Genomic DNA, 12,605 nt, shown 5'->3' on the forward strand with positions numbered 1-12,605 from the left:
ATCCTGTACGGTGCCTGGAAGCATGACCAAAACTACAGTGTCTAACCTTCACACCACCATTCCACTGATCACCTGTATTTTGCATATCTTCAACAAACTCCCGTGCCGGTGCAGCTGATTGGGGTGAACCATTCATATTACCACAAAGTATAATGTGATGAGTGCCATTACATTGTTTGCATGGTCGTGACACTTGGCATTGTGATGCCAGGTGCTTACCTAAACAACCATAACACCACTTCCGCTGTCGGGCAATATTTCGCCGTGCTTGAAAACGTAATGCTAAAAACTTTTGACATGACACTACGGTGTGATCAGGGACTCGACAATAAACACAACATTTGCCTGAATGTTGAGTTGCCACGTTATAAACTCGCTGGTCAGGGCGTCGCATTAAGCGCATATGCTGTTGTCGCGGCCTAGTAGAAATTGGGGCCGGCGTCGTGGACGGCGCTGGAACATTATCCTGTCTGCGACACTCATCCTCTAAAAACAAGATCAATTCATCAAACGTGGGAAGATGAGTGGTTGAATCTCCACCATACGCCTGTTCAAATCGGGTGCGCATATCTAAATTTAGTTTTTGTAATGTAATATGCAACAAAATAAAAGACCAACTATCTACAGGCAAATTTAAACCCCTTAAGCCATTAATTGCCACTAATAAAGGATTTAAAACTTGAATTCTTAAGTTGTGGCTCTGCACATTACTATGTAAATTTAAAATGACATTTACGTGGCTATCCGCTAGCCTACGTATATTTTGATACCGCCTCATTAGTAAATCTCTGGCTATATCATAGTTGTTGTCCACAAGTGCTAAATGTTGGACTAACCCTTTAGCCTCCCCGGTGAGACTAGCCAACAAATATGCCAACTTTTGCGCAGATGTTAAATCACCCCTTGAGTGCACTAAACTATCGAATAAATGTATAAACGCTACCCATTGGCTTAAGTCGCCACTAAAATGGGGCAAATCTAATTTGGGTAACCTACCTATAATACCACTTGAAAAAGTTAAACTATCCTTCGATTGAAGGTTATTTGACTGAGTAGCCGAATTTAATTTAATAATACCAACGGCTTCCCTGATTTGATCAGCCAAATCCTCAGCCTGATCCATGTCAGCACAAACCTTGTCCATCACCTCCGGTTCCAAACCCAATTCAAGTAATGCCTGATACGATTTATATAAATCTTTCATCCTATCCTCTAACGCGTCACTTCTTGATAGAAGGGCCTGAACGCGATCTTTTCGCGAAATATTTAAAACGGCCGATCCTAGCCACCGCAATACACCAGCTATTTGTGCCTTGTGCGAAACCGCCATTATATAAAAGTATAAAAGTACAAACAATAGCACAAAAATCAAATAAAAAGCAAATTATAATAAGCGGCTAATAACTTACTACAAAAAACGATTTATAACACTATCAAAACACTATAATCCCTACAAACATAACAAGATATATGCATTAATAAGTTATGAACCCAGGACTTATATACCGAAAAATCATTAACTAAAATGAAACCACGCTCTGCTACCAAAAAATTATGTATCACAAAGAACGGTTCGGTGGCCGTCGATACGTAATCTTATACTAAAATAAGTCCTGAGTACATACCTCAAGGTTGCTCCTTGTTAGGGCGAAAGGCACAAAAAAAACACGTCAGCCGTAAGGATGGATAGATTGTTAGTTTTGGGCACAAGAAATGTTAGGACTGATGCTGTACCTTGCCTTACAATAATAGTTCACGAATACGCACAAAAACACTCACTATAATAGTCTAAATGGAGGACGTAACTATTGACAAGAGATGCACAAAAAAAACACTATAAAATTGCATCTAACTGTACGCAACGAATGTTCAACCACGACTCTTACAATGCGAATGCGCGGATCAGCCGAGTTAAAAATATTTTTGGGACCACCCTCATGGCCCTCAATTTATTTTATCAACTAAATATGATTCTATTACGAACAGTATTATATCATTGTTTTACTTTAAATGCACAAAAAAGCTTTCCTCACTTTTGGCCCACACAAGGACCGAATTGACTTCATGGTCAATAAAGTGTCATAAACTACTTTCTCTGATGACGAGTGTATTCAAATTAGCCCTTAGCAAGAGAATAATTATTAGATTAAATGATTGGATATATGTGGCGGTTTAACATGCTTCTCGAGAGCCGATCATTTGTCGAGCGAGTGTCGCTAGCTGTCGATAATCCATTTTGTGGAGCGCTTCGTTAACCCTGGTAGGGTTGCCATAAAAATAAAATTTTATATTTTATTCATTCATCAACCGCTATCACTCAAGTTGTCTTCCTGGAATTCGTGAGATTTGCCAACATCTATTTTTTATAGAACTTGCGGCACGCTGACAGAAAGCTCACTTGACTCACTCGACTCACACTTGTTAAGTGATACCACCGATCATGGATACTCTCAATGCACAGGGCTCGTTAGGGCTTTTAAGAACTGATACGCTCTTTTCTTGAAGGACCTATCATTTGTTTCAATAAACTAAATATACATATAACTACCTATAGTTAATATAGTTTATAACTATTAAATTATACACAACTTATCTGTATATATCGAAGAAAAAAATGATCATGAAACAGATTGAGAAATCTGTGGCCCAGACCAGATTATTTTATCTGTTTAGATCAAGGGAAATAAAGTACACAATCTTAATACAGCTATCATTCCAGTATTCAAACGTATCATATTTTTATGGTAATCCTACTTAAACTGTAAAACCCTGGCAGTACGCTTTAATTGTATTATCATTTAGTTTGCGGCAGCCCTACAGCTAACGATGTGTACACACGACATCGAGACGGCCGCTCCTTAATAGCGAATATTCGCGAGATCAAAGTTTTTTCTTTACCCGCAATATACTACGCTTACCTTTCAAGGTTTGCCTTAACAGAAATTACTTTCAATTTGCTCATGAGGCACCTTGGGAATGATTGTAAATTTTATATGATTTTTATATAATGTGAACTGAGTCGATATAAATAATTTCTTGAGATATTTAAAAGGCAATAAGGTAATTACCAAAAAAGATATTTGACGATACGGTGATACGGTGAGACACTATGCGATTCTAATTTGTTAGTAAATACTTATTTTAAAGAAATTATCTTGCAAAGTTATAAATGATTTTCACATTTTAGTGGTTAATAAATAATTTATGACAATCGACAAATTGCGGTCAGAACGACTACTATTTACTTACGATTATATTCGACGTACTCAAATCATCATTTTTGTAAAATATATACAGCAAATTTTAGATAATTTTCTCTTATCTCTTGTCAAACATTATTTCTTTAAATTTCGTCTCAGTAATGTTTATTCCCATATTTTTACTATATAAACACGCATTAGTTGAATTCAAATCACGTTAATAATGAACTTTAAAGTTCCTCGCAAATATAAACTCGGCCATCGATTTTGTGTTCGAATGATCGTATAATTAATGATGTTATCGTTAATCGAATTGTGATTAATTGTTATTGTGTAAACACCCCTCTTTTGCCCTCACTAATTTCTGTATAGACTTGTAAAACGTGCCCTAATTACCGTAAATTCTTACTTGTAACACCATTAACAGTTCTCTGATAAGATTTAAGGATAATAAGTAACACGAAAAAACTTACAATCTATTTTTACTGTTTACTAAATATTTCTTTGATGCAAATCATTATTCCTTCAACTTTTTCTGTTTCTTTTGGAGACTCTTGAGTCGTGGGGCTCAAGAATACAGACGCTAATACAGGATTTAAGTTGGCTCCTGGTAGATAGTACCGGAGACCCCAGAGCTGTTGCTTTGCTGTTGCTCAACGAATATATCATATATATATATATATAATCTATAATATATATCGCAAAACAACGATACACTGCCACAGGGAGGTAAAAATTTAAATTTGTTTTAACTTTCTTCTCATTAATTTATAATTAATTTAATTATTTCTATATGTAGATTTGTGAAAATTGAAAATACCTACCGTATATTTGATTGTTGGAAATACTTTTTCATCGTTATTTCATTAAGTATAGATAGAAACTAAAGCGCCTAATTAATACTTGTGGCTTGATCATATAGCGTCGATAGAGATGTAGACCAGGGAGAGTATTAATTAATACCTACAGCAGAGTTTCATCATCAGACATCGAGCCAGAATACGAAATTCCATCATCATCATCAGAACCACTTGATTCCACCAAGGGTACCTCCAAGAAGAGGTAATACCCTCTGGCAATTAAAATGTCTAGGGTATAATATATGATATGATGTGGTATAATATCGCTAATATTACTATTGACCTCTTTACCCTAAGTCCTATTTAAAACCAGTTGTGATGCGCTAAAGAAAAACAATAATATAAAGATTGTAAATTCCATTTAATTCATCCCATATTTCGTCTATATTGTTGTAAGCTTTTGATTATGGCGAAGAAATTTGCAGTTAAAGTTCAAAAAAATTGTGTTAGGCCAAAAAGCCTAGTGCTTAATAGCATCGTTTTCCGAAGTACGAACTGGATGTACGGAAAGCGATGTTATAAATAAACCAATGCCGCTAAGAACTTGTTCTTGCTAGGGACGCTTTTGGAAGCTAAGTCTTGGATAAGCAATTAAGCAATATAAAGTTGTTTATAGGAGTAATGTAGAACCTCTAAGCGACTCTTTTTTACCAGCAAAGGTGGAAATTCAGTTACGCCTATACCACCAAACAGCACAGGTAGGTATATATGATATTTGGTTCTAAATGGAAAAAAAACCTATAAGAAGTTTAAATAGTTATGGGTTCGGGCCCTAGAGGTCACTTTCGAATTCTACCAGTAGCCGCAAATGCATATGGCGTTATCGTCTGGTCTTCTTCTCTATCTCCACTTTAATAATGATATAGATAACCAACCTGTATAGTGGTTTACCACCAGCGTGTCGAAACCAAAGCACCATGTAGACCCTGTCTTCGTGCGAGTCTGGCTCGATGTCGCAGGGCAACGACCCCGTCCTCCCCACCACGGCCTCCACTTCCATCGTGGAAACTGGAACAAAGTCCACTACCCTTCAATTGATATGACCTGTTCATAACTCATAAAAGGAAAATTAGCCCTTTCCAATGAATAAGTGGTCGTAAAAGATACAGGTTTAGGTACCGATAAATAACCGAGCATTTATATCCCGAACCAGAACTTTATTTTTATGACTGACTTACTGCAAACTTCAGTCCAATGTCTTTTAAATGAACTTGTATAACATGTATTCAACGTTTTTTGATGTAGATGTATTTTTGTGGCTGCCTTCGGTGCCAAGCCGACATGTACCCATGATCAGCTGTCAAACCACAGTTAATAGTAAATAACAATTAAGTCTTTATAAAATTAATGAAACAGCGAAGTGCCCATCTGTCAATTTAATCCTCAGTGAAGTCGTAAATAAACGGCATTTTCATAATTATTGTTTACAGTTTAATAATTTAAATAGTGCCGAATTTTACGACGTGTGGCAACCGCGGTTGGATACTAATTTATGTAGCGAAAAAGGGATTAATACTTGAATTATTTCATACTTTCCATATGTCATCATTGGCTATTTAATATTTTCATTCCATAACCACGCACTGTGTATTAAGTATAAACTACAAATGGAGCAAAAAGCTTACTATTACTTGCTTACTTTCATATCTAATATGTTCATTAGTTCAGTATAATACTCGAAACAGAACTAATTTAGGCACACGACCAATCAGGCTTCAGAAGATAAACCACTCCTTATATGGGAATTGTATTAGTTTTTCTAACAAACTCCCGAATGAAATATTTAGAGAATTATCACTGAATAATTCAAGGCTCTCGTTAAATTTAAATTAATCCTAAATCTTTTTATAATTTGAAGAATATTTACAACAATTAGTATGACTCAAAACTTTGCGATTATAAAGAGTGCACTTTTTGACCTATATGAATAAAGTAATTTTGAGTTTGAGTTTAGTATCTCAAAACTTATAATCTAAGAACTCCATTACATAATGAAGCCTTGATAAATTTTTGTTGATGTATTTACCTCAATGTCAAAACTAGCTCTAGCCCGCTCAACGCCTTTGACTTGCGAACTGGTAGTAAAAGTAAATGTATAATTATTTTTTTTTTACTTTCATAAGTGTACTTGTTTACCTATATGAATAAAGATATTTTTGTTTGTTTGAAAGCATGCTAAATGCGTAGTGTATTGTAAAACATCATTAAAGGAAATATATAAGCTAAACTAGTACTGGGTGGAAATCGTTTTCTAATTCAAAAGGTGTACATCGAAGTTGTGCAGAAAACTTTTATGACACGCCCTGCCTTTTAAGAATTAACTCGGTGTAAGCTATTTAAAGCTAATACTATTTTAACACCAAACTTGATGTTAAATCCCGTTACGGCCAAAGTTTCTCTTAATTCAAATCTTAAAGGAAACAATGTTTATGCCATGAATTTTTATATTTATTTTATTTAGGTAGTCTACAGATTTGTACAAAATAAACCAAATGTATAAATAAAAAAAGAAACGTGTGACACTCGGGGACTACCGCGATAAAGCTATTGCATAGCATTTTTTATCAACCTATGCAATTGTAATTGTTTATTTATTTTTTATTTATACAGTTTTTTTTTTCTTCGAGATTAATTCAATCTACCAGACTCAGACTAACAAGCCTATATAGTCTGTCTCGTGTCTAACGCGTACCGGCCTTACGTTACGTTAACGTTACCGATCTCGTCTGAGAGATGTGATACACAGTATGCGTTCTGTCCTGCTCTAATGCATATGGGCGCACCTTTATTACGTCATAGTGTGTTAGGTTATTTTCGTTACGGAATTTATTTATTCGGTCGCCGCGCTCAATGTCTGCGATATAATCTATGAAATAGCTTAATAAATATAGCCTTTATTGACAATCTTGTAAGTTATATTTTATCTTATTTCTACTTTATATACTACTTATACTTATTTACGAAATTTAGTTAAGATAAATGTAAATATTATCATATTATTTCCTAGTAGACACCGGTTTCTTGATCGTCTTGCTTTTCAGCATAGGCCTCCCCCAAGTGTTCTACACAAAGACCTATCTCTTGCTTTCCTCGTCCATGTGGCTCTTGCCACCTTTTTAATATCATGCCCTACACATAAAGCGAGAAGTAAAGGTAGACAACATCGTAGATGGGAAGATGATATATGAAACCAAATGTATAATAATTATGAAATAATTTCTATCATTGGTGTATCTGTGCGTACGTTAGTGTTTATGTGTGAGAGAGAATATATATCTTACTTTAAATATTATTATTATTATTTTTGTGTCCTATAATATATCAATAATATTTAAGTTATTCACACAAGAAAATACACAAGAAAATAATACAACGGAAAACCTTACAACAGCACTTCCTGCGTTAATAAATAATTAATTATGGACGTTGAAGCTTTATTTTAGCATATGGTGTACATTTCAGTTTTCATTCTGTAGAAAAATAACAACCGTGAACCATTCGCGCGAAAATTGGCCTCCCGCGCGACTGAGCTTAAATTTTATAGCGGCGGCCGATCGCCTCATATATCGGCATTACGGCGAATAAATCATGAATGAATGAATGAATGAACGAAATGAATTGCGAATGAACGAACGATCGACGTTTTTGTCCGTTTTTATTACTTTTGATGGGATTACTGGATTATTTGTTGGGTTTTTGATTTTAAAACGCGGCTATAATCGGATATCATTAAGCGCCGAGTTCTACTGTGAATTATAAAAGTAAATAACTTATAAATTATTTTGAAAATTCGTTTCTTGCTTCCCGTGTTTCAACCTACGCAAACTTTGAAAGCCTTATTGCGATGGACGTCAAACGTAAAGATTAGCCTTATTTAATTTTAATTATTTCGAAAATTTTACCTTTTTAGCCCTGTCTTAAATATTTTTTACATAATGTACGGGCGGAATATTAATCAATTAAATTTATATTAATAGTGTTGTTACTTTTGTATGTAGGTTCTCATACTTATTTGTATGTTTGGGTATAGGGTTTAAACGGTTTAAACGCTACATCGGAAAAAGCCTGAGAAACATCTCTGTATATCTAGGTAACTCTGAAAATGTTTAGAAAATGAAAAACGGCTCTATGGAGACGTAGAAGTTGCCAATACTTTTATTGTTTTTCGAAGTAATCTACGTTACTATCTATACATCGCGATCGTCGCATTCGATGAAATTACTGAGAAAAGAAAGAGAGAGAAATTACTAAGCTGATTGTATTTTGGATTCGGGTTCGTAGCAATATATCCAGCGTTCATCACCTGTGGCGGTGATCTGCTGTATTTGATCACCGCCATTGTAATTATCTAACATGCTTGCTTCTGGTCGTCTGTATGGTACGTCTGTAAAGTATGGGGAATCCTAACGCCTAAATATTTGTGTTTTTTTAGAACTTGACTCATACCAATGCCTAGGCTTGCCCATATCTGCTTTGATGTTATCTTTACCTCATAGTGGTACGAGATGGAGCTTCATTTTCACGAGCAACAAGAGTTTAAGATTTGCTGCCAATTCACAAAAACAAATGACAAATAAATACAATATACTACATTATAGTCCAGGATCCATCGCCCATTTTTGCACTTGATTACGATCAAGCTAATTTTCCGTGAGTAGCTTTATTTTGATGAGACGCCCAATAATTTCCTATACGAAACTCTCGATTGTGGTAGCAAGGATAAAATATGTTGATTTGAAGATTCTCAAATATTTATTACTAACTGAATTTTTTTTGTAAAATCTCAAGACAATTATCTACGCACCGCGCAATTTATAGGATGATGTATTAACTAAATAAAAGAAAAAAAATCAGCTGGTTAGTAATCATAAATGATGACCTCGTTATCGATACATGTCGGAAAGAGGGGACTCTTTGATCAAACCATAGATTTTGTAGGACAAATATTTTTTCTAATAATTTAGATAATAATAGCTACTCACGGAAAATTAGCTTGATAGTAATCAAGTGCAAAAATGGGCGATGGATCCTGGACTATTAGGTTACCAAAGAGTTCTAAACATTTTCAGTATTACCTACGCATATCAGCGTTTTTGCCTACCAACCTAAAACAATAATTGTTTCGCTGGGAAAGAGGCCTTTGGAGAATACACAAAATGTGATTTATTGATTGATAACTTAAATACCCTTCGGGGCATGAAACGCTTTTGAAAGGTATATTTTCCAAATATTTAGATAATTTATTGTCAAAACAATATTCAATTCTCGCGTAACACACAAAACGCTTAAAATCATTTTCTCCTAAATATTGACACGTTTGTCAAAATTACTGAGGTAAAGGTATTTTGTATATTTTTTACGTTCAATATTATTACGAACGAAAAATAAATATGGAAAATAGTATTATTAAATAATTAACGATTTAAGAAACGAAACCAAGAAATCGTGCCACATACATATTAAAAAAAACACGTTCGGTGTTTTAACAATTTAAATTCAAAGGCAAGCGGCCTTTAGAACTAAAAACGAATTTAAATTTAAGTTCAGTGCTGACTGTGGATAAGACGCAGAAACGGGACTACAGGACACTTAGCACTAAGTTTTTGTATATCAGCAAGTAACTCCGAATATCGACAGTGATGTGATTCTGACGTCATGTGAGTTCTTTATTGCAATATATCAACGCTGTGGATATTATGACGTCCAAGCTGCATACATACATACATTCGGGTCAATATCGCTATTGGAAGTTCCATATTACCGTTAAGGGCTTGAAGGTGACACATTTCAAATCTCATATTGATGAAAAAGCCGCTACAATTCTTTTCAATTCAGTCCTAGCCTCTGTTACTTCTGACTCTGGTTCGTGATTATTTGCTTTTTATAATGTGCAAGATGATCCTTCCGTTCTTGACACCTAGACAGAAGAGTCCATTCGAAGCTAAGACCTCAGGAATAAGACTCGCACGTTCTAGCGTCTACGCTACTTTCATTCTTCTTGCTTCAAGTCTTTCTGTCTCTCTCTGCCTCAACTGTAACTGTATACCGCCAGATTTGCCTAGGACGGCCAAGCTTTCGATTTCCTTGCGGGTTCCAATTAAGCGCCTGCTTGGGAATATGATTGGGATCCCTTCGGTCTATGGCCTATCCGTTACCATTTGCGTCGCTTGATGAAAATATATATGTTTCTAATTATATAGTTTTTAGGAACATCTAAGATATCGCCTGCCGAAGCTAACTTAATTATAATTAACAGTCTGCAGTTGTATTTAAAATGTATTACTAATCGTATGTAACGATGTTTTTGTTAATGAGCACAAATTTCTTTTAATTCCACATTGCGTTTCTAGATACGCAACTTAGTTAGTTCGTTATACAACAAAATTACTCTATGAAATATTCTACATACATTTTAAATCCGTAAAAGTCAATTATAAATGATAGTACAAAATACACTTACAAGGAAGTTAAAGAGCATTTAATTTCGCCGTAGTCGTCGGGTAAATAAGGCAGGTAACTCATTAGAAGCACAATGAGTTAGTACGATGACGTCACGGGCACGCTACTACAAATTGCGTCTTGATTAAAATTAAATGTGCATACAACGGAAAGCTAACGGCAACCCGCTCTAGTTTAAGGTTAGGTTACTAAGAAAAGTCTATCTGGCTGTATTTGTGTAATATATAATAATATATTACATATGTTTTATACGCCTTTTCTCAAACACAGAGACCATAAACCTACATTTGCTGTAATAAAGACTGGAGAAGGATGGCTTAATCACTAGTTATTTGATAATGTTGAAATAAAAGATGATGATCCTGTTTTGTTCTTGAATATGTGATGAATAAACTGACTTGGACCTAGGGCGTTTTTTAACTGTTTTTGCATTTTGGGATCCTGTCTTCCTGTCATAAATTTAATAAATACTGTAAAAATGTGTGATAAGATTAAACCTATCAATACGGTTATATACAACAAAGATGTCATAAGACTCATATATACTTTTATGATTTAACTCAAATTCTAATTTATCCATAACAAAATTTTACATAGAAAATAGACTAAACGTGAAAATTAGTGCCCCCAGATATTCTTCACTTCCGATCAATGTAGTTAGTATAAATAGTTTGGAGTGCAAAACCTTGCTGTGATTTTTAATCGACCCTAAATTGATAAATTAATTCAATTAGGTGCAAAGAACGTTTCGTTGAAATGTGAATACGAATTGGAAGGCAGCAAGTATCATAAATAACTTAGTAGATGCTCAAAATTTATAAGCTATATAGATATTTGAACGACAGCCGTTTCGGGATGTCGTAAGGTTTTACGAGTCGCAAAACGTAGCGTTGACGACTGTATGTTAAGTATAGATAAACATAAACTCTAGAATAACTAAAGAACTTTTTAAGATATCTATTCAATTATTACAGTGAGATATATATTATTATAAATATTTATGTATTTTTAAATACACCCCGAAAGGGTTAGCAGTGATCAAGGATCTCCAAGCCTGCGCGGTAAATAATATTCTAGATCTTTTTTATACTTGGGTATACTACCGCCTTCACCGGGGAAAGTATGGACTTTTCCTTCGGACTCCACTTACTCTCCGGTGAGTTTCGGACCTGCCGTTTAGGCGACGCATCATGCCGTGTCGGCTGAAACCGAAGACCAATTCTCACAGACGCCCTTGCGCCAGTCGTGGGAAAACGCCCATGCCGACCGAGCTTCGCTCGCTTAACAATCCCTGGCTGAGCTGTTTGCCCCTTTAGCCCAACAGCGAGATTTCATAAAAAACGGTTCTCTTCGGACATTGAGTTTGAGTTGACCTAGGTATGTACTACAAGGTCTACCCGACCCGATCTCAAATAGCGCACTCGTAAGTCCCTTGCACATTCATCGTATCTGCATGTCTAAACCACCTAAATGTTCCTTTCGTATCCTTGTCGCTACGCCCTTTTTTATCCCACGCTGTTCATGTATCAGAGTTTTGTTTATCTTATCACAGAATATTATACGACATAATTTTCTAATGCTCTCTCTGTAGCTTCATTTTGCATTGTAACGAAATTAATGATAGATTTCTTTGCTACATTATCTTAGAGTAAGCTAAGGAGCTATTATATTATAAGCTATTTTCTTCAGTGTTAATAAAAGGTCCAGTCCTGAGAAGCTGTGACTAGTAATTGTATAAGGTTGTGACGCAAGTCATACTTAACTCTACTACAATTAGAGCAGTTAAAGAAACGACTGATTATTTGGTTAATACATAATCCAAACGACGACAGTCGATTTTTTTCCCAACTTCCTCTTAAATCATTTCCCTTAAATATTAGTTGTACATTTTTTCCACGTTGACTGCTTACAGAAGTACAGGCAGCACAGTTTCTTTTGAGTTAATTTCTACAGGAAAATAATTTTAAATTTGAGACTTCCAAAGTCTCTACTACTATCCACGCTCTTGTTACAAACGATTATGTGATTTTTAATATGAGTATAAAACTAGCTAAATAATATTACATACATAGTTGCTAAAAATGGT

At 35.0% G+C, this 12,605-nt stretch overlaps 1 protein-coding gene across 5 annotated transcripts in view; it reads right to left on the reverse strand.

The window, feature by feature from the left end:
- The window catches only part of LOC110997345 (B-cell receptor CD22), a 98,885-nt gene that overhangs the window by 51,211 nt on the left and 35,069 nt on the right, over nt 1-12,605 (reverse strand). For 4 of the 5 annotated variants that reach the window (XR_006750629.1, XM_022265464.2, XM_022265465.2 and 1 more), the window contains exon 3: nt 4,936-5,083. Coding sequence is in view for 4 of the 5 variants with exons in the window: in XM_022265464.2 (XP_022121156.1) it covers nt 4,936-5,083 (148 nt within the window). In the remaining variant the exon portion in view is untranslated. The remainder of the gene's footprint in view (nt 1-4,935; nt 5,084-12,605) is intronic. The other variant, XM_022265466.2, reaches the window with a different exon arrangement.

The sequence above is a fragment of the Pieris rapae genome, chromosome 14 (assembly GCF_905147795.1).
Source record: "Pieris rapae chromosome 14, ilPieRapa1.1, whole genome shotgun sequence".
In the NCBI taxonomy this organism is placed as follows: Eukaryota; Metazoa; Arthropoda; class Insecta; order Lepidoptera; family Pieridae; genus Pieris; species Pieris rapae.